This window comes from Sceloporus occidentalis, unplaced genomic scaffold (genome assembly GCF_023333645.1).
Source record: "Sceloporus occidentalis isolate IW3139 unplaced genomic scaffold, rSceOcc1.0.p SCAF_2, whole genome shotgun sequence".
Lineage (NCBI taxonomy): Eukaryota > Metazoa > Chordata > Lepidosauria > Squamata > Phrynosomatidae > Sceloporus > Sceloporus occidentalis.
In genome coordinates, this window is record NW_028316982.1 from 119,380,025 (window position 1) to 119,403,604 (window position 23,580).

The 23,580-nt window shown below is 38.6% G+C and overlaps 1 protein-coding gene across 15 annotated transcripts in view; it reads left to right on the plus strand.

Moving 5' to 3' along the window:
- The window catches only part of LOC149318932 (calcium-activated potassium channel subunit alpha-1), a 627,293-nt gene that overhangs the window by 376,807 nt on the left and 226,906 nt on the right, over positions 1-23,580 (plus strand). For 12 of the 15 annotated variants that reach the window (XM_089510711.1, XM_089510713.1, XM_089510714.1 and 9 more), the window contains 4 exons: positions 7,856-7,931; positions 14,414-14,489; positions 16,616-16,786; positions 18,346-18,437. In XM_089510711.1, the coding sequence (XP_089366837.1) occupies positions 7,856-7,931; positions 14,414-14,489; positions 16,616-16,786; positions 18,346-18,437 (415 nt within the window). Of the gene's footprint in view, positions 1-7,855; positions 7,932-14,413; positions 14,490-16,615; positions 16,787-18,345; positions 18,438-18,530; positions 18,623-23,580 lie in introns of all 15 variants that reach the window. The other 3 variants (XM_089510712.1, XM_089510722.1, XM_089510724.1) reach the window with 1 other exon arrangement.

The following is a 23,580-nucleotide window of genomic DNA, read 5'->3' on the forward strand; positions in this document are numbered from 1 at the left end:
TTAAAATGGGAATATAGAGCTAGAAGAGGTTCATAAAAGAACAACACTACTGGGTGAATAAATTCCTTATCTGAGCTAAAGGAGGTAGACCTTTTCCATTGATAAAATGGGTAAGGCTTATGAATGTGTGCTGGCTTTAGTGTTTTTCCCCTCAAAGATGCAAAAAGGGAGGAAGAGTTGGGCAAAAGAGAGAGTAAGAGAAATGGAAGAGTCTAGTCAAGTATATAATTATAAGAATTTTGGACATTGTGAAAAATGTTTTTTTTAATCCAAAATAAATACATGTTTGCAGAGTTAGAATACAAAACACTACAGAGAGTTCTATCCATCATGCTCTTTTTGTTAGCTTCATTGGTACACTGACACTTTCCCTGAAATGCTATACTATCACATCTGGAAATTACATTGTTGATCAAAATGGACCTTAAGAGTAGCCTACACAACCTGGAAAACACATTTTGTTGGGTTTGTGGCTTGCAGTGGGTCAGCAAGAGGTTTTGAGACCCTGTTCCAAGCCACTGGTTCCTATATTTTGAATACAATTCTGTTTTATTCAGAATTTTGTAACAGCTCTAAATGGAACACGAGTCCTTTAGTCTTGAATTGCCATATTGTTCATTCATATTTTGCACAGCATTCCCATCATATCAGTGTTAGCCCATTGTACTCTAGTGTTTTCTGAGTAGCTCCTTCTTCTCCTAGATTCAATTCTCCAGACTATTTTTTGTTTGGGGCAAAACGCAATTGAAGTAACATTCTGTGTGATAAGCAAAAGCCTATAAAGGTTTTTCATGATTCCAGTACATTTAAACAGAATGTTCCCTTGCTGTTTCTTCCTGATGATCAGGATTGGAGGATTAGTGAATAAATATCCTCTGATTTGTTCCTTGAACAGCTTTTCTAAACTGTTTCAGTTCCAGTGTTTTTTTTTTCTTATGATTTCATAGACAGAAAGGTTTTCCCATCCTTTTCCTAAGACTAAAATAGTGCTAAACAATGTAAGTTTATAAATATATATCAGGTTGAAAATCAATGCCTCAGCTGTGCTAAAGGATCACCACCACCACCACCACCACCACCACCACCACCAGCATCACACCACCCTTTCTCCAGAACTGGCACAAATTAAAACAGATACAAATATATACAGTATATAGTTAAAATCATGCAAAAAGTGATTGTTAAAACATAATCGAACTATAACTTTAAACCCATTTAGAGTGTATTGATTAAAAATTGTAAAAGTAAGTAAAACAGTATTCTGGTAGGAAAGCAGTCAGGTTAAGCTAATATCATGGTGATCCACATGGCTTCTGTAACATGAACTAGCTTTCTCCAGCTGGATGGTTTGTCAGCTAGAAAGATAGCTTGGTCACTTTTATCCATGTTCCTCTGGCATCCTATCTGAATTATAAGTACTGCCATGTATTGTTGTGTGGAGTGGTCTTGGAAGGCTGGATTTCGTAAATTGAACCTATCTTGTTGCTTTAAAATGGCATGATTTAAAGTGCTACTTTTAGTATCTAAAACCCTGACAGGAACCCAACATCTCAAGAACTGTTTTGTCCAACACGAACCTTCATTGAACAGGGGTTGGACTCAGTGATCATGAGATCCTTTCCAACTGATTATTTGCTTCTATGAACCTTCCTAGTCATTAAACTTATGCCCAGAGGGTCTTTGGATGTCCCTGTCTATTAGAGATGAAATGCAGTGGATGGTGATCTGATACAGGGCTTTTCCTCTTTGTGGAACCTCAGTCATGCAGTCTTGTCCAAGAGATGTGTGATGACTTGTCTACACAAAAACTTTTTATGTGCATGTGTGCCATTTGAATCATTAATTTTTTAGACAGCTGCTTTAAGTTGATTCACTGCTGCTCATCACTATTTGCTTACTTCATTTTTGTTCTACTGATTTTATTGTTGTTGCATTGCTTCTAAAGCTTTGTTAAGTGCACCTTTTGGCTTAAAGGAAGAATAGCAAGTGTTTGAAATAACAACAAATAAGCAACAATATGACAATAATTTATATGCCTTTGTTCAGATTAATACAAATGAAGAATTGCTTTATCATCTGTATACAAAGTTATCTGCTTCAGGATTTGCCTTTTTTGCATACTGGTAGTGCAGCAGGGCCAGCTGAGATCAAATGATTTTTAGGAGGGAATGGCAACCACTAAATATATTTTTCATGACTTTCTGTGATATCATCTTCCCCCCTCCTTTGCTGCTGCTTCAGTGGCTATTTTTCTCCTTTTATTTCATTTTTCCTCAAACGGCTGCGATGACATCACAGTACCAAGTAGCCAATCAGATTTTCCTACTTCCCAATGCCAAGAGCAAAGGAATCCTATATAGGATCTAAGGATCTTAGGACATTACAAACTAAGTATAAATCAATAGTTTGATGCAGCAACCAAAAAGGCCAATGGGGCTGTGTCAACAACATAGTGTCCCTACTGAGGGAAAAAGTAGTGCAACTGTGTTCTGCTTTGGTCAGACCTCAACTGTTTATCACACAGGCCCTTGGAACAGACCTGTCGCATTACAAAAGGGGGCATGATGGGAACAGGAGGTGGCATAGAATGCATCTTACCGCACAGGAGAACAACAACGATGACGACGACGCTGCCTCCGCCAGAAGTTCCCATCACGTTCTGGATGCATCTTAGAGGGAGTGATTTTCAGGAACGCTTCTAAATAGTTCCTGAAAATCGCCTCCTGGGGAACACATCCGGAATGTAATGAGAACTTCCAGCAGTAGTGGCATTCTCTTGTGTATTAAGATGTGTTCTATGCTGCCTTCCATTCCCATCAACCCCCCTTTTGTAATGCAACAGGCCAGTTCCAGGGCCTGTGCGATAAACTATTGTGTCCAGTTCTGAGTACCACCATTCAAGAAGGATATTGACAACATGGAATATGTGAAGAGGACAAACAATCAGATCAGAGGTCTGGAAACCAAACCTAATGAGGAATCTTATTATGCTGAAAAGGAGAAACGTGGATTTTGGAGAGGTAGATTCAAATTGCTTATAAAATTTGAGCCTCTTGGATGGCCTGTGCCACTCAGACTTGCTTCTCTCTTACAAATGAAATAATGTTGCCGATAAGTATAGGTCTCTTGTGAATAGGTAGACTCCAGGATTACAAAGTATGTAACATGTATTTTGTTGTTAACTGCCCTTGAGCAAACCTCAACTCATGGTGACCCTGTGTATGAGACATCTCCAAGACCCCCTGTCCTCCTTTGCCCTTGGCCTCTCTGAATGAATCCATCCATTTGGCATGTGACCTCCCTTTCTTTCTGCTGCCTTCTACCTTTCCTAGTGTTATTGTCTTTTCTAACGATTCATGCCTTATCATGATGTTGCCAAAATACAACAGCCCCAGTTTTATCTCTCTGGCTTCCAATGAGAGTTTGGGCTTGATCTGTTCAAGAATCCATTTGTTTCTGTTCATGGCCACCCATGGTATCATCAGCACTCTTCTCCAGCACCTCTTCCCAAAGAATTTATTTTCTTTATGCCAGCTTTCTTCACTGTCCACCTCTCACATCCATACTTTACTTTAGTGTTCAAAGTTATATCTTTGGCTTTATCATCTTGTCCATTTCTTTCATAGCTGCTCTTCCTAATCCTAGCCTTCTTCTGATTTCCTGACTACAGTCTCCGTTCTGATTAATGTTCGATCCAAGGCATGAAAACTCCTGGATATTTTCAATTTTCTTGTTATGTGGGATAAATTATTGTAGATCTTCTATGGTCATTATTTTTATTTTCTTAAAGTTCAATATCAAGCCTACTATGGCACTTTCCTTCTTCAGTAATTACTTCAGGTCTTCGTTGGTTTCTGCTTCATAGTATTGTGCATATCTTAGGTTGTTAATGTTCCTTCCTCCTGTCTTCACTCCTCCTGCCTCTGAGTCAAAGCCTGCTCTCCATAAAATGTTTTCTGCAGACAGGTAGAATAAATAGGATGATAGTATGTAGCCTTACCTGACCCTTTTGTCAATTGGGAACATTCTGTTTCTCCATATTCAGTTCTGATGACAGCCTCTTGTCCTGAGAACAGGTTGCTCATTAGAATAATCAAATGGATAACATTAATCATCAAAGATTTTGAATAATAGCCTGAGGAAGGGCCTTTTTACACATCGTAATTTCATGGCATAATTTTGGAATTCAGCAGATTGTGCAACCCTGAAAAAACCATTCTGTGTCCACAGTGAAGCATGGATGGAAAGAATGTTTAAAAATACATGGAAAATGGATTTAAAAAACCAAACCTTGCCTCTTAAGTGTTAGGAAACTCAGGCAAGGAAAATCCAGGACTGATTTGCAGTTTTGGACTTCTTTCTGTGCAATATTTACATGTGGGTGTTTGTTTGTTTGTTTGTTTGTTTGTTTTACAGAAAACAGCCCTTTCTGCAGAGGACAATAGTATTCATGTGCCATAATATCGACATTTTTTGCCAATTATGCTGTTTCAAGCACTAAAAATGTTTTCTATACAAACGTACTATGTGTGAATTGTCCCTACTCTGGAGTTGAGGGTTGTACACATAGCTATGCATTCCATTAGCACCAAGAGGACAACAATCTTTTGGCCTCCAGCAATTTTGGAAATTAAGACTGAGTCCCCCCCCCCCTCACCTTCCAGCTTCTAAGGAGAGCTCAAGTAGGAAGTGTGTGGCTTTGAAAGCTCCCCAGGGAGTGGACAAGAGTGGGCAGGTGGCAGGGAGGGCCATATTGTACTCTCCTTGGTTGCCAAAGTATTATTTTTGTCATCCCAAATCATCAATAAATCCTAGGTAGTAGTAGTAGTAGTAGTAGTAGTAGTTTTATTCAGTCATTGACCAGTAACATCCTAGGATATATCAGCTCAAGAGCCTTAGTTTGTTATTTGTGGCGTGTTACAGACCGCCCAAAAGAGGTGCCTCTTCGGCACCTCTCTTTGCTGCACAGCTGCACCGAAGCATACAAATTGCACAGTGCAGCTGAGCAGCAAAGAAGGAGCTCAAAAAAGCGGCTCTTTCTTGCGGTGCCGCAAAGCCCCAAAGACAGCGCTGTTACATCACAGCTGCGCAGCTCCGTCTGGAAGCTGCGCAGCTGCGACGTGACAGATACACGCGCCGTATGTATGGTGCTGCGCAACTGCGATGCATGCATGACGTGCTAGGGTTGCGAAGCATGTGCATGCGCCTCCCCGAGGCAACCCTAGCACATCGTGGACACGCTGCAAAGGGCCTGTCTGTAACACGCCACAAATGACTTTGTTGTGACTGTAAGCTTGTTTTGATCAAGAACATGATATCCCTCAAGCTTCCCAATATATTCTTTGTTCACATAGCTGTTTAAAGGCAAATACTGATGATGAAAGAACTTGCCATTATCCAGAGGGAGGAAATCTAGTTTCAGTTTTGTCGATCTCTTAAGCATTATTAAACAAAAAAAAAAAGTTATTTTGTTTTAAGATAAGCAATCATGCAAATAACAAGCTAATTGATGTGGCATCTGATGCATGTGTAATATAAGTAAGATGATGAATGGATGATTTTTAATAGTTTTAATCAAGTGTGCATTTATTTTTCTTTGTTAAAAAGAAAAGAGAAATTGCATTAAAGCATATTGGTAATTTTTACTTCACACAGAACAGTATCATCAGGAAAGCAAGTTGGTTACATTTTGTACAGAACTCTACCTTTTCAGAGTTCACATGGGTCCACAAGGATTTTATCCCATCAGAAACCTCCTTCATGTTGAAAATGTAAACATTAGAAAGTGAGCTATCGAAAGAGATGAGATGGTTCTGAAGCAGGCAATCACCATGCCATACAGACTGACATGGATGGTGCAGCAATGTCTCTTTCTAAACATTTGAATTGTCTTTCAGTCACAGCTTTAAACTGTTAGAGTCAGACTTAAATCCTTTTGTGAGCCCTAACTAAAATAAACCAATTGAATTGCTGGGATTTACCTGGGTATTGATTTAACATGCAACAATTATTCAAAAGGCCTGTTCTAGTTGGAAGCACAGGTTTAGGTTTAATCCCTGTTCTGTTTATTATTGCAGTGATTCGTGTTCATCTTATTTCCCCTCTTTCTGTTTCAACATTAGTTTAAAGACATATTTTCTGGGGGTGATGAGGGGACGATTCAGCACCTTGGGTGGGTCCATTAAATTTCAAAATAAATTTACTCTGCCACCGGCACAGAAACCATCATGACTTAGTATAGGCTTGGGTAGATTTTTCTCTCCACTGCTGCCTTGGCAATTGACTTCTTCATATTATAGATGCTCTAGAATAGGGGTAGGCAAAGTTCAGCACTCACACCATATGTGGCCTCCATACTACCCAGCAGTCATGTGTGTGTGTGTGTGTGTGTGTGTGTGTGTGTATTGCGAAAATGTTATCCTGTTCCAGTTTGTTCTAGGGAGTGTGGAAGGCATTCTGTCCATGTTTGGAGCTCGCCAAGGTCAAAATCATTTTTTGCAAAAATATTTCAAAAACCTTTTTTTGCCCCAACTTCTCTTAAATGTTCCTTGGGGGCATGGGATACATATCTACCACATTTTTCTGTCCACATGGGCCAACATAGACCCAGAGGAGGTTTGTTTTGGGACCCAAAATATGGGGATAATGTCTCCATAACTCCTAGAAATCTTTGGCGATAAAACGATTGTGAATGTATAAGTGTGAGCAGTTTCAGCCTTCCAAGGTCTCCTGGGGGCTAATGCCACTCACTAGCCTTCTAAAGTCTCTCTCTCTCTCTCTCTCTCTCTCTCTCACACACACACACACACACACCGGTATTCTAGAGGTTCAAAGGCTGTTGTCTGGATAGTTGGTACTTTTTTTTAAAGGTCTGTATCTCTGCTTACCTAATGCATATAGGAAGCTGTGAGCCTCCTTGGGTCTCTTTCTGGGAGAAAAGTGGCATAAAAATGAAAATAATAAGATGATGGTAATGATGCACCTTGCAATAGGGGGGCTTTTTGTATCTTTGTATCCAAACTGATACATAACTCCATTAAAGGAACTAAAGATACTATAACATCGGTGAGTTTAGAGAAAAGCTACACTGAGCATCTAAATATACAGTGTGCTGTATCCAGAGTGCACAAATTTGTCCTCTAAACTTTCCTTCTTCCTTCATAAGCTGTATGTTTATAATGCCCAATGTACCTTTTCTGCAGAGAGGGAGATTTGCAATGAAATTGTTTCGTATCGCCATAAGTCTCCCTTAATAATTTAAGCCTTTAATCTTTTACAATATTTATCTATTCAGTATGGCCTTCTATAGAGCTGCACACTGAATTCACCAATAGTTTTTCTTAGAAAAATATAATTAAGTGGCAGTTATAGTTCTTTACTAAACTAAACCACAATATATATTGGTTGCTCAACCGAAGTTAGAAGTTTGTAGCAATAATGCAAAGCATTTCAACAAAAAGTTTTACGTCACACAGAATTATCATCTTAATCACACACAAGTACTGCCTGGTTCTCTTTAAAAAGCAGGTTATCTCACCGCTTGCACATAATCACTCATTTTTCAGGAGGATTTGAAAAGGAGTTGTGAGGTTTTAGGAAGATACTTCAGAATGAAAGTTTTCCTATCTGTGTATTACAATTTTGAATAGTAACATTTCTACAAAGAAACCTTCGTTTCTCGGAAAATAACTGTTGAAGGATCGTTGATGTTTAATATGGAGCAATATTTCAAAGGTATTGGATAGCCACTCTGCTAGTCACTTTTAATTTCCCAGCTGCCACAGAAACTCACATAAGGATGAAAATTATCTAATACCCTCTTTCTTTTCTTTTCTCTTTTTCTTCTGAATTACAGGTTTAAGATTTTTACGAGCTCTTAGACTGATACAGTTCTCAGAAATTTTGCAGTTTCTGAATATCCTTAAAACAAGGTAAGGAATTAATATATGCTTTTGACCTTTTACTTCACAATTTCTTGGGGCATGGCAGACAAGATTTAGACTTCTGTCTGATTATGTCTGATTTTCAAATAAGAGCAAAGGTTCTGTTTTATTCTGATATTTTTAAGCTCCATTTGCTATTCAGATAACAACTACTTAATGATCTTCTCCAGTGAAGCACTTCAGGGAGTTTACTTCAGATTTGTAAATTGTTCTTTCCTTCCTTGATAGAATATCCAAGTATATACAGCACAGTCCTATACATGTTTACTTAGAAGGCACTTTACTCTCAGGGCTGCAGCCTTAATAAACTTGATGGTTAACTGTGGTTGGAAAATCCACATTTGCATTGTTATTTGAATACTGATTTTTCTCACACAATTTGCAAATTTTCCTTTCCAAAATTCTGCCCATATCTCTTCTTGGTGGCATTCACTGACTGATTCCTGCATATACTTTACATATGCAATGCACTTTAAAGCAAATATAAATTGAAAGTACTGTGCCAGCGTGTTGTAATGTTGGATTAGGACTCTGGAAACCTGGGTCCAAATCCTCTCTTGGTCAGAGAAACCCATTGGGTGACCCTGGGCAAATGGCACTCTCTCAGCCTCAGAGGATGGCAAAGACAAATAAAACCTCTGAACAAATTTTGCCAAGAAAGCCCTGTAATAGGCTCAGCTTAGGGTTGCCATAACTCAGAAACTACTTTAAGGAACACAAACACAACACCAACAACTGTGATATCCTATATCTTCCCACAATTTCAAGATAGATAGATAGATAGATAGATAGATAGATAGATAGATAGATAGATATTGCATTCAGTCCACTGACACTGCAGTATAACCTCAAAAGTGTTGAAGGTGAATATTTCCTTAGTGTATGTATTGCAGATTTTTAAAATATTTATCACAACTCTGAACCTAATATGAGCTCTACTTTCCCCAATGTTTGTCTCAAAAATCCATATTTGTAGGTATAAGTTGCCAAAAGAGCCAACATGTTCTGGTAGTTTGAGTGTTGGATTACAACTCTGGAGACCAAGATTTGAATCCCCACTTGGCCATGCAAACCCACTGTGTGCTTTTGGGCAAGTCATACTCTCTCAGCCTTGAAGGAGGGGCAAAGGCAAATCCCTTCTGAACAATATCTTGCCAAGAAAACCCCATAATAGGTTCACCTTACGGTTGCCATGAGTCAGAAATGATTTGAAGACACTCAACAACAAATTGCCAAGTTATATCTTGCAAGTGCTTAATGGAAACTCAGAAGTCATAGCTTCTTTCTCGCATTTCCCCTTACCTCCTCATCTCAGACCTCTTTGCAGCATGCCTCCATTCCTCTGCATTGGGATCAGAAAACGAATAGACTGAGGATATGGGTTAGAGTAAGCTTTGTTGCTAAGTGTATAATTTCATTTGAAAATTTCAAGTTAAAACAGCAGTATGCAGATCGCAGCCTTCTTTTACGAAAGCAAAAGTGCTTGAGCCAAATTATGTAGGAATACATTGTGCAAAGTATATGTACATAGTTGAATATTTGATGTTTTTGTGTGCATTCAAATTGTTTTTGTCGTATGGTGACACTAAGGCAAACCTATCATAGGGGTTTCTTAGTAAGATTTGTTCAGAGGGAGTTTGTCTTTGCTTTCCTCTGAGGTAGAGAGAGTGTGACTTGCCCAAGGTCACCCAGTTGGTTTCCATGGCTGAGCAGGGATTAAAACTCAGCTCTTCAGGGTCATAGTACACCACTCCAAGCATTACACCACATTGGTTCTCTCTATTTGTTTTAATACACTGATATAATTTGATATGTATTATACATTAACACCATTCAGAAGCTTCTCAAGTCTTGCTTTATAAGCAAGTGGATCATTTGGAAGCTTTTCCCTGTCTCTGTAATGCCAAAGTAACACTACACATTGGGATAATATCACACTGATGGTTTAGTAGGCAAGGGCAAGGAGGAAGGAAAAAGAGATGGACTTGTATAAAAGTTTAAGAGATTGTACCTTTTGTTTTAAAGATCACCTCTTTCTGGATGCTCAAACTACTGTGAAATTCTTTTCTCTGTCAAAGGTTGCTATAATACAATGCCATAATTTCAATCAACTCTGAATATTGTTTCATAGCCTCCATATCAAACCCCAGGAAGTTTTCATGAAATTTACGCTGTGCTTATACAGAAGGTATTTGTTGTTTCTGCACCACAGAAGGAGATTTCAATATCATGTGGAACTACATAAAGCCTTTCAGTATTTTAAAATACATATGGACATGCAAATATGTGGTCTTCAAATGACCACAAATCCAATCAAACTGAGGGAGAATAAGAATTTATATTTTGTCCAAATATAAGGAATTTTAATAGGAAGTAGAATTCTCTTATCAGTTCTCTAGCTTCATTTTGCATCTTTCTTCATACTAAGAGGACACAGGGTACATCTACACAGTAGAAGTAATGGACTTCGACACCACTTTAAGTGCTGTAGCTCCAATCTATGGTTACAAGGTCTTTAGCTTTTTCTACCAAAGAATGTTGGTGCCTCAGAAAGCTATAAATCCCAGATTTCCGTAGGATTGAGCCATGGCAGTTAAAGTCGTGTCAGACCCCATTATTTCTATAGCGTAGATGCACCCATAGACTTTAGGATGTGGCTATTTGAACAGCCCTACTAAATGTTATTGGCATCAGACCTGATGTGTGGAAGTTGGTGAAACTTAACAATGAAATAATATTTGCAGTTCAGTAGTGCCTCACATCCTCTTTCACCTCACAATAAGGCATTAATGTGAAGAAAAAGAAGTAGGGAAATGCACAAGATAATGATGTCCAGATACAATACCCAGAACATGGAAAAGTTAGGTTTTAGGACTAAAATGCCCACAAGCTTTTTGGACTATAATTCCCATTGCCCATATGGCGGAGGGATTATGAAATGATAGTCGAAAAAAGTAACTGCTCCAAGTTACTGGATCACTCTACATATAAAGGGAAGTAAGAACGCTAGAAAAGACTCCATTTTCAGCTGCTGCTGCAGTGTCTTCATCCCAACTAGCTTCACTCATCAGGAGCTGCTGCAAAGTGATAAATGCAAAAGCAGAAAACATGGTGACATCCATGTGAACATTTCCCCACACTTTCTCATGTCAGTGGATTGATTATTTATTTAAAAAAATAATCACAGACTTCCTTTTACAGAGCAAAACAGTGCACTTAATGGCAAGTGTAACTGAGAGGCTGTCTGTTTCAGTATTGATAATGGCCCATGTGTTTCTCTTTTGGAGTTTTAACAAGAAGGAGAAGCTGGATGAATATAGTAGACCAATGCTACACAAAGTGGTGTTGTATGTCATACTGCTAGTCTGCAGCAGCTGACAGTTTGTGGCAATTTCCAAGAAACTGTGGAAATTTGGCACAAGTATGGGACCAGTCCTTGGCCCATTGAGGGGAAAAATTGTGAGTCTGCTGTATCACATAGGTCAAGAAACACAATGGTGGCAAGTGAAAGCATATAAATTGAAAATGCTATGCCAGCATGGTGTAATGGTCAGCATGTTGTAGAGTTGGACTAGGAGACCTGGGTTTGAATCCCTTCTTGGTCATAGAAACTAACTGGGTGACCTTGGGCAAGTCACACTCTTTCAGCTTCAGAGGAAGGCAAAGGCAAAAAATCCTCTGAACAAATTTTTGCCAAGAAAACCTGTGATAGGTTGACAATAGGGTTGCCATAGAATCATAGAGTTGGAAGAGACCACAAGAGCCATCCAGTTCAACCCCCCTACCATGCAGGAAATCTCAATAAAAGAATACCCGACAGTTGGCCATCCAGCCTCTGTTTAAAAATCTCCAAAGGAGGAGACTCCACCAGATTCCGAGGGAGTGCGTTCCACTTTCGAACAGCCCTTACTGTCAGCAAGTTCCTCCTAATGTTGAGGTGGAATCTCTTTTCCTGTAGCTTGCATCCATTCTTCCAGGTCCTATTCTCTGCAGCAGAAAACAAGCTTATTCCCTCCTCAATGTGACATCCCTTCAAATATTTAAACAGGGCTATCATATCACCTCTTAACCTTCTCTTCTCCAGGCTAAACATCCCCAGCTCCCTGAGTCGTTCCTCATAGGACATGGTTTCCAGACCTTTCACCATTTTAGTCGCCCTCCTTTGGACACATGGCTCCAGTTTCTCAATGTCCTTTTTGAACTGTGGTGCCCAGAACTGGACACAATATTCCAGGTGGGGTCTGACCAAAGCAGAATAATTCAGAAGCTACAATGACAATAGCTAGAACAAGAGTGGCACTGCATATCTTTCCACAGTTTCAAGATAAATATACACATTTGTGTTTCATCAACTGACACTGTGGTATAACTTCAAATACCTTGAAGATGACTGTTCAGGCAAACATGCTTCATTCAGAGAGTCAATAAAAGAGACATTCATATAACACCTTGATTCCCAGAAAATCAGCTGTATGGAAAAATCACATTAACAGCAAATGGCTGGACTTTTTCTAATTATCTGAACATTGAGGATAAGATAAATTATTTCTTTACCAGATCATTCAGAGATACATGAGTGCCAATATAGCTACCCAGGTGTATATTCCTGGCTAGATAATTAACAGTAGTTCTAATTATTGGAGGAGCAGTAACGGGGTTCATTAAATTCAATTCCCCACTCATCTTTTGAATTGTTGATTATGTCTTCTAAGTAAATGGTTACTGGATCAAACTAGGAGCACTATGTGCTGTACTTACTATCATAGAAATACCTGTTTTAGTTCTTAGTTAGTTACTATACTAGTAGTACTATTTAGACCTAAGCAAATAACATCATAATATGCCTGTTACTAAGGGGGAACAAGAACAATACTACAGCCCTCATTTGCTTGATATTAAGACAGCTACTTTTGAAATTATACAGTTGTATATGTGTTTGTGGGCACTATTTTCTCCCTTATGACAAATTATTAAACTTAATAAAGTGAAGCAATTTAAATTGATTACTTACCCACCCCACCCTGCCCGGTTTGGTGATTTAAATGAGGTTTCAGTAAAACTTCAGGAGCTTACACTGGGCTCAGTCAGAATTAGGGATTGCACAGATGTCTCAAAGAGCTTAAAGAGCAGGAAAATGTTGGTGACTAATCCATCTATATTTAGAACCCTGGCTGAAAAGACAAAGGCATCTCATAGACAGGCTGGAAACACTTTTGTATAAACATGCAATATGTCCACAAAAAGGAGCCATTAAAACATTTTCAGAAGGCCATTCAAAACTTCTTCCTCTGACTCAGAAATCCTTTAAATGATACTTAAATGTTTTAAATGAGTTTAATTCAAAAGGTATATGCTATGTCCTTGGTTAGGGTATAGATGAGCAACTGCTAACCAAAATGCCATGTTCACCCCATCCCAATCAATCCCAATCCATTAAGGTGTGGGTAAAGGGATGCAGTTGCTCAAGTGGATGCTGACTCTGTTGACTGCAAGACTGGCAAGTTGGCAGTTCAAGGCCCGGGTGCCACATGATCGGGTGAGTTCCCATCACTAGTGCCAGCTTCTGCCAACCTAGCAGTTTGAAAACATGCAAATGCAAGTAAATAAATAGGTACCACTCCAGTGGGAAGGTAAACAGCATTCTGTGCAGTCATGCTGACCACATGATCACAGAATAGTCTCTGACAACGCAAGCTCTTTGACTTAGTAACGGAGGTGAGCACTGCCTCCTATGGTTGGACATGGCTTGACAACTTTGTCAACGGGGATTACCTTTACTTTTAAAGGTTTGTACACAATATCAATTGAAACAAAAATAAGGTGAATATTTACATGATGTTAAGACATGAATATTGATCATTGCTTTATTTCTCTTTGTCTTACCTGTGGCTCCTTATGTGTGCTCCATAATTGTGACATCATCATAGTTTTGACTTTATTTTGGAAGGTAGCACCCTTGTGCAAAATATATGCCCATCTCTTCTGGTTCACTCTTTACAAAACAGAAACAAAACCCCAAACCCATGATACACGTGGTATTATGAGGCCTAAGACATGTATTGTGGTTTTATGGAATGGTACCTACTGATGAACTGTTATTCTCAGCACATATATTTATAAAGATAACCAACTCAGCTAACTATGTGTCCCCAATATGTTTGGAACTGGGGAAACATACCAAAGCATTCATACAAGCCACATGCAGAAGTTCTCAAACTTTGGAGCTACTTCGTTTTGGGGGCACATGGTTTGTTGAGTTCATCATGGGTTCATTTTTATCAGTATGATGCTTTAACACAGAAAGTATGACTGGAAGTCCTGGGAGAGAAGTAATAAATGAAACAAAGGTGAGACTGGTATAAGAGTAATTCCTTGAAACGATTAAATTCCGTAAAAGAGGCTCAGCTGAAAGAAAACTCTAAAAGCATCTTGTTTTTTCTCCCCCATCCTCTATTGTTTTTTAAAACCAGTAATTCCATCAAGTTGGTGAATCTGTGCTCAATATTTATTAGCACATGGCTGACAGCAGCTGGATTTATACATTTGGTAAGTATGCTTTGAAAATATTCATGAGGGGGGTATCATAGATAAGCTGCTGCTGTTGTTATTTCCCTGAACCCTTGCCCTGTCCTGTCTCATACACTCTTACAAAAGCAAAATGTTTTAAAAACAAAATAGCTTTTACTTTGACAGCATAAAAGGGAGAGATTTTTCCCATATATGTGGGCAAAAAAAATCCAACCATATGCCAAAGACACAACTATTAGGAGAATTCCAATACATGTTTCCAAAAAGTTTCAGTGATATTTGATTTTGGTGGCTGATACGGAAGGGGAAAACAGCAGGAAACATTTAAGCAAACATTTAGCCCATTAACCACAACTAGCTGTCACTCAAGCTTCTTTACATAAAAATAACATTTGGTGGGAGGAAGGGAATACAAATCTGGACTGCTTCTAATTTGGCCTTACTCTAATGGTTAAATAATTCTGGAATTAGAGACATCTTTAACAGAGTTCGTCAATGTTGATACATAACCACAAGGTGGCAATGTTTCATCAGTAAAAGCAAGTAAAATTTGTTACAGGCAAAATACTGGTACATATTACTTTATAAAAGCAGATTACATATTACTAACATTCATGTGTAAAATTACTTGAAGTATAGTTTAGTTGAGGGGGGGGGGGGGAGAAATACTTTCATTACTTCCCGAGATTGATGCATATTTTACTTTGCAGTCCAATATGTAAACAATTTATGACAAAATCTGGTCCCTCTGTAAAGTAAAATCATCTTAATCCTAATACTGTACTATATTGAACTCTTCCCATGAGGTGTTTGGCTGAAGCCAACATGAGCTGAAACCTTGTCCAGCATGTTTCCATGCTCAGTTGTGTGTGATAACTTGTGGCCCTGACTGGTAAGGTAGTGCTCCACATGTCACACAGTTGCACATCCTGGTGCACCCCTGCCTTAATGGAATCGACAGCCCCAGCTCAACAATGACAGCTGCTGTAGCTGATCTGAGCACATGTACCAACTTCTTACCCCTCCTTGTATTTCCAGGCAGACATTTGTGAGGATAGTTGTAAGCAATGGTATTGTTGGTTACTGTTGCACAGATGGGGACGCTGGGGTCTCCAGACCCAAGCAGACTTTCCAGAGGTTGGTTCTTTGCATCATAACTAGCTAGTTAAGGTTAAATCAGAGCAGAATAGCCAAATCAGTTTATCTACCATATATACTCGATTATAAGTCGATCCCATGTATAAGTCAAGGGCAAGTTTTAGGACCAAAATTATGAATTGTGATATGATCCATGGATAAGTTGAGGGTAAAACTTAGGGACATCTCACAAAGGATGTAAAGGATGAAGCAAAGGAAACAATGCCCAAGAACGTACAAAATTCCAGCAAGCATAAATGTTTATGCTCACACTTCATGGATGAGAAAATAGAGGAGGTTCAGTGATTTCAGGGCAGATGACACTCTTGCCTTTCACCAGGGGATGGTTCCTTTTTTAATGAGAGTTAAAGAACAGTACCTACATTGACCCAAGGATAGGTCAACTCAGGTTTTTTGGGTCAAGTTTTTGACCTAAATTTCTAGACTTATACATGAGTATATACAATATATATCTATATGTGTCTTTTAGGGATGGGAAGAATATTCTCATTCGTTTCCTTGTTGAAAAATGGTTTTCCTGGCATATAGAAAACCAGCTCGGGAAGCATAATTGGGCAGAAAGATTTTTGCTCAGTTGTCTTCTAGTATTTGAAAGTGAAATATTCCAGAGGATTTTTCTGCACAGGGAAATATATAACTTTTTTGTGCAAAAAATACAGAATACATTGTGTATGTCTGTAGTGAGATAGACAGGAGGACTCTCGGTTTACGGGCACATTGTTAGCATTCTAGAGTTACTGGTTTTGTTTTGTTTTTACAGTTCTCATTATTCAACATCATAGCAGGCCAAGGGATGTTGTTATTATTCTCTAGCCAGAGAGAAAAGTATTTGGCCCTGCACACTCGGCAAGATTCATGTCTGACCAAGGATCTAAACCTCCATCTCCCAGGGTTAACCAGCATGCAATTAATGTATGAAAAGGGATGGTTTTCCTTCTCCTTTGCAGAGACCCAAACATTTATCTGATGTTATTCTTCTGTTGTAGGTGGAGAACTCAGGGGATCCATGGGAAAACTTCCAAAATAACCAAGCGCTTACATATTGGGAATGTGTTTATTTACTAATGGTTACTATGTCCACTGTTGGTTATGGAGATGTTTATGCAAAAACAACCCTTGGTCGCCTTTTCATGGTCTTCTTCATCCTCGGGGGATTGGTAAAATTCTTATGTTATTTTGTGCTGGGTTTCTTTTTCAGTGATTATAGCAAATGGATGAGTTGTTTAAAATATTATAAAATATATATGAAAAGTTGAATTTTGTATATCTGTTTACTTAACTGACATGTAAATACAGTGGAGCCCTTGAAGTGTAATGCATGCAGATACAGAAAGTGCCTGGAGAATTTACAATATTAACTTGGTAATTACTGGCAGTGTATTAATTTGGTGATTATAGTAATGATAATTTAAAGCTAGCTGCGGTTTCAAGAACCTCCCTCCCTTCTGTGTTCCTTCCCAATATTCCAACAAACACTGTGGCTTAGGACCACCTTTAAAGAGCCGCTTGCCCGTTCCAGACAATGGCAAAATTATGTTCTCTTTCATTTCAACACATGGCAACCATGCAAGGTAACATGGTGCTAACACATGCTGTCAGTACAAATTTCCCAAGAGGTCAGCTAGTTATGTTTCTGCTGTGCTTGAAGAGCTGAGTAAGTACATTGAACAAAAATTTATACCCGATATTGTCTCTAATCAAATTGCTTTTGTTATCTTTATGCCAATGCTAAAGACACTATGGCAACAATTGCAATTTTTTGTCTTAAAAAACAGCATTCCTAGCGCTAAGATATACATTTCACAAGGTAAGTAACTTATAAAAATTCAGTCCACCGTATATGTGCTATATACATAAAGTCACATAAGTAGTGTAAGTATTCTTACATATTTCTGTATATCTCATCTACATCTCTTTTAAGGGATGTTGCATCTACCAAGTGCATTATAAATGCAATATATTTATATGCATTTATTTCCAATGTGAACCAAAAATGAGGCCAAGTTCACTGGCAGCAGCTCTTAGAAGTATCCAGCCACACGCAAAATGTTTGTTGGACAAAACATGGCAGATTACATTTCCCCCTCCTCATCACTTTTTCTTTTGCATCCTTCCATGTTCTTATCAACTTTTTTAAAAGGTGAACTTTTAAAAATATATATTATTTTAGCTACACCATGTTCATTCACATGCGTGTGGAGGAAAGCCTCTGCTACCATCTTGTTTTCTTTGAGAATGGGGGACAACCCCCAATCTTTTATAATTTAGCTTAGTAACGACACACACTTTTTGTTTGCTTTGTCTTTGTTGGGGCATTTTGGCGGTGTGTAATCTTTCCGCTTGCCCCCTTTCAGAAAGTTTTAGCCATGGCAGCGCTTTGTCAATTGGTTGCCACATTGACCTCATTTTGTTCTTGGGTTTTTTTGTTTTGTTTTGTTTTGTGTGCCTTTCTCCATCTTTTGACCATTTTCTTTAGTTGCTCAGGTGTGCATCTCTTCAAGACTAACTTTTATGTCCAACCTTCTTGTTTTTATTTTATTTTAAAAAAACATTTTTTTAACAAAAACATTTTTTTGGGGAAAAAAACCCTTTATGGATCTAAGTCTTTTGAATTTTCAGATCTTAAAGATGATATATCTTCTTAAAATATTCATCATCCCCCTTTCTTTGGCCTCTCTTTTTAGTCTTTTCTTCTGTCTCCTATCTTCTTCCTTAGGCCATGTTTGCCAGCTACGTCCCTGAAATCATAGAGTTAATAGGAAACCGCAAGAAATATGGTGGTTCCTATAGTGCGGTTAGTGGAAGAAAGTAAGTATTCCAAGAGGCTCTGCTGCCTCTAGTGCAGTAGAACACTCTCTGCATGCCATTTTCTTTTTTTTTGTTTTTGTTTCATGCATGTAGGCAATGTTTGCGCGCTACGTGCCAGAAATTGCTGCTCTCATCCTTAACCGGAAGAAATACGGCGGGACTTTTAACTCAACCCGAGGCAGAAAGTAAGTCTTAAAAAAAAAAGACCAGGCGTGGTTCTGTGAGGTTAAACAGCCCGCCATGATGGTGACATCTGACTCACGGACACACCATGATGCACTCCTCTCTCTGTGTGTGTTTGTGTGTGTATGTGTGTCCTGTTGACATCAAATGTCATCCCTTTCCCAAGTTATCACAGTACGTTTTAGAGATCTGGGCCATGCTAAGGTGCAAGTCACAATGGTATAGCCTGTCTTACAAGGGAAATCTGGATAACACCAGAGCTCAGCTTGCACTGTCTCAAAGATATCCCTGCTATTATTAATTGCAGTCAGCTTACGGAGCCAAGCCGTTAGTTGTGTTAAAATTCTTCCCATCAGCAAAAAATTACTTCTGTCCAGTTGTATAAACTACATACTACATACCTATCCTAAAAACTGCGGGGGGGGGGGGGGGGTGGTGTCTTCCACATGTCAGCCTCTTGGCAGTGTGTAGCAAACACTGCCAGGCTATGCTCAGGTCGAGGCACTGTTCATGAGAACTGTTGCTTCTGTAATGGAGCTGGAACCATAGCTCTTGTCATGCACCTGAATATTGTGCATCTCCAAAAAGCTACAACAGACATGTAGATCAAAGTGCTTATACATACAGATTCTGCATGAAGAATTCTGCATGAATTCTGACAAGTGGTATCACCTTGTTATAAGCTTGGGGTAGCTGCTGCATGTACTGCTTGTCATGGAAATACTGACATTGTGAGCCCAACCCTATGTTGGGTTCATTTAGGGGGAAATGGGTGTGTAGACTGGGTGCCCCACAAATAAATCTCTGTTCCCCACCCACCCATTAAAAAACCACCAAAAGTGCTCCTTGCACTGATTTAATTTTACTTAATTTACTTCTTAATTATATTTTCATTACATTTTTCATAGGACAGCATCTATACCTTCTGGAAAGTTTTTCTAGAATTGACACCACTGTTTTTAAATCCTTTCTTACACACTTTTTATCTCCTTCCCCAAACATAAAAGTAGTTAAAATAGATATATAACTAGCACAGATACCCTTTCGTTAAATTGGAAAGAAATGTCAGTTTATAACCATATTCAATATACTAGTTTTCAGAAAGCAGTGGCTATATCTACACTGCAGAAATAATCTGGTTTGACATCACTGTAACTGTCATGGCTGAATGCTATGGAATTGTGGGAGCTACAGTTCCCAGAGTTCCATAGCATTGAATCATGGCAATTAAAATGGTGTCAAACTGGATTATTTCTGCAGGGTAGATGCAGCCAGTTTCTGAAAACAGGTATCATTGCTTACCTTGACAATGCTAAAAAGATTGGGCTAGCTAAATGCAAAATGCTAATTACTATTGACCAGGAAATTTAATTGGTGTTGAGATAATAAGCTAGTCCCATCTTCTTCTTTTTCTGAACCAGCAGAACATATACTGAAATGAACAAAAAATTAGACAAGAAAGTACAGTTGGATATAACTGGGAAAGTCACATACAGACTAACTAAGGCTGCATATGCACCACAGAAATAATGCAGTTTAACACTGCTTGAACTGCCATGGCAGTTAAAGCATTGGGCTTTATGTGACCCTCCCATTTGTATCCAGCTGTACTTTCTTGTCTAATTTTTGTTCATTCCAGTATATGTTATGTTGGTTCACAAAAAGGAAGAAATAATGATCTTATTATCTCATCCCAAATTAAATTTCCTGGTCAATAGTAATACAATCTGCCCTTTCTTTATGCGGGGGATCCGTTCTGGACTCCCCCACGTAAAGCAAATTCTGCCTATGATCAAGCCCCATTTAAATGAATGTGGCTCATGCATGTGGCAGCGCAGCGGTGCCATGGGTGTGTGCCCCATTGTTCCCTATGAGACGTGCCACCCCTTCTCCCCACACGGCTTTCCGCATATGCTGAAAGCCACATAAAGTGTGCCCACATATGACTGTATTTTCAATGCACATTGCCATTTTGTAGCTCATAGAGGAGTGAATATTGTAGCCACTTCCTTTTTAATTAGATTTGTTGCCTCTTGTGCCAAACCATGAGACATGCTTTCCATTTTGTGTTTTAGTGTTGTTGTTTTAAAAATAAAGCAAAACACCCCCCTCAAAAAAACCCCACCCACTCCATGTCACTTTTGGAACTAATATTGGATCCATGGTGACCTTGCCCCCATAACTCACAAGTCCCCAAAGCCCTATAATCATGTCCTTGCTAATTCTACCTTAGTATATCATTTTCTTGACAACTCAGAATATTCAAATGCATTTCTTTAGACAGACACAGTTCCTTTCGCTAGGGCCACCAAAGTTCATTCCTCTTCCTGCCCAAACTAATGTGACAAAACCCATCCTATATTAAAATGGGGAAATCTTAAAGTCATAAAGAGAGTTGTCACATGGATGAGCCCAATTAATTAAAATTTAGAATCCGGAATCAATCTGGATTTTGAACACTAAATTTTTTCCTCTGCTATTTTGTGGCTCCCATATCAGTAGAGCATTGAATCTACTCTGGGTTTTAATCTAGAGTGTTGGTCCAGATCTAATACTCTTGCATTTTACAGCTTCAGACTGCTAGTTAGAAAATATTTTTGACTAACCTCCTATACAAAAATGGAGCAGAATCCTTTCCACTTAAAGAAACCCATTTTTTTCTACGCAGTTAGCCATATTTGGGGGAATATTTCACATGACAAATTATTTGGATAAGACTTTTCTTATCTGTAGGTTCTATCAGCACATTCCACACCTAGTATGAGCCTCACGAAACACAGTGAAAGGAGGTTTATATTAGTTATGTCCAAGACAAATTGATTTCAGTGGGTATTAATTGGAACAGACTCTTGCTGGAGTAAGTCCCCCCTTCTGTTTTCATTGATTTAAAATAGTTAATTAATTGCTTAATTAAAATCTTCCATGTTTTGTCTAGTTCAGTGCTGGGGATTGTTTGATGCCATGATATTACAACCTACAGAGGAGGCCCAGTCTTTTAGCAGAATTCTATTCATATGTTTTCAGAAATGAGAATAAAGATCCCTGGGAAAGCGGAGTTTGGAAAAGTTCCTTTTTATATTAGCACTTTTTAGTTACAACTTTCAGAATTCCCCAGCCAGCATGATGATTGTTCCACAATTATCTCTTTCAAGTGCTAGGAAAAATGCATATAAGGCCAAAGCCTAAGTAGTATAAACATCAAATAAAGCACTTTTCTATACAGGATTATAGAGATATATATGCTACCCACCATCATTTTACCCAAATACATAACTTTTAAAAAGAAGCTAATCTGTAAAAGATGTGTTTTCACTGGTACCCAGCATTGCTCTGTTGTCTCTAAACACAGATCTGATCTTTACAGTCCCACATTCTGGTGACTTCAACAGCTAGCTAGTAGGCTTCTCTGCTAGCTTTGTGGCTTGCTTAATTTTATTTTCTCTTTGGGAGCTTCTGCTTTCTTTATAAAATATGCTCTTTGTTTTGTCTCCATTCTCCTGTCTCTTGTTTGCCTGTATATTTTGTTGACTTAAGCTGAACTCTGTCATCAGTGCACAGACTGTTTGATTTAACTTTATGCATTATTTCCTGGTTCAAAAAGCTAATTTCTGAATACTTTGGAGAAGCCTTAGCTCACATTCATCTTTCATCAAAGCACATAAGCATGGGAACAGCTCAGTAAAAAGCCATTAGCAATCTTATGTTTGATATTGGTTTTGCAGTCAGTAGAACAAGATTGATGAAATGTTATGTTTGGCCAAAAATTTGAGTTTTCCTTTGGAATTCAGCACTGAGAGAATGGGCTGTCAGAACCAATAAGTTTTCCATTGCCTGGGATTGGAGGCATGTGGTAATAATTAGCAATACATAGTCTTTAACTGAGCAGCTCAGCACAGATTCTGGCATTAAACATAATGAGAAACTACAGTTCTGTGATTTCTAATGTCAAAAAGTTTCCAGATAAAATTAAATGCATTTGCAAAAACTGGAGCTGCTAAACTGTGTTGAAAGATGTTATTCAGAGTCTTAAACATAGTGTATGTATTTCCTTCTCTCAGGAAGAAAGAAACATTAAGCTTTTTCCTTTATATTTTTTTATTTTAAAAAACCCATAATGACAAAGGATAGAGAGCTCAGAATAAAGGCTAGCAGGCTCTGGTTATGAAAGCATATTAGTTTTGATCCACCAAGTTTAAGGCAGTCAAACTGTGCACATATACTGAGTCTGAGCTGTAAATTTAGACGTTTCTAGTTGAAACTTAGCCTGAGTTATAAATTTGCTGGGTAAGACTAGGCTTTCTCTCCTTAGCCCATTCTTAACTGCAATATGTGATAATCTTAAAGATTGCTATAAGAATTACAGAGACCAACTATTGCTGCTATAAAAATGTTTTGGACACACTAAAATGATGGTGAATAATAATGAACATTCTTTAGTTAGTAATGATTACTAAACAACCAAGTAAACCAACTAAATGGTTGAATGGTTACCATCTGTTACATGGCCTAGTTTGCCATATAGCATTTGGTGTTTTCAAACTTGCAGAGAGGGAGGCATTTGGTCCATTGGTTATTAGTATCCCAATATTCCATATCGTAAAAGTCTGTTCCTCACTGCTTTTCTGGGGAAGAGGGAACCATTTGTGAAACTCAGTACCAGGTGAGTGGTCACACGTTTCCCAAATGCAATCCTTTGAAAATTTTTATTTTCTTCTCCACTTTATGAATTTTCCGCCTGTCCTGCCATGGTGGGTTAGAAGCATTGCTGGCTGTGCCATCACTCAGAGTGAGACAGTCATATCGGGCAGCAGATGGTGGGAGGTAAAAGCAAGCCATTGAGAAAGGGAGTTATGTGACACATAGCCTGTCCCATGCTCTGCAGGTTAGTTTGCATTTTTCAAGATAAAGGAAAGTCAAGGGAAGTAACAGCCCCACTATATCGTGTTGGTCAGTTCTGGAC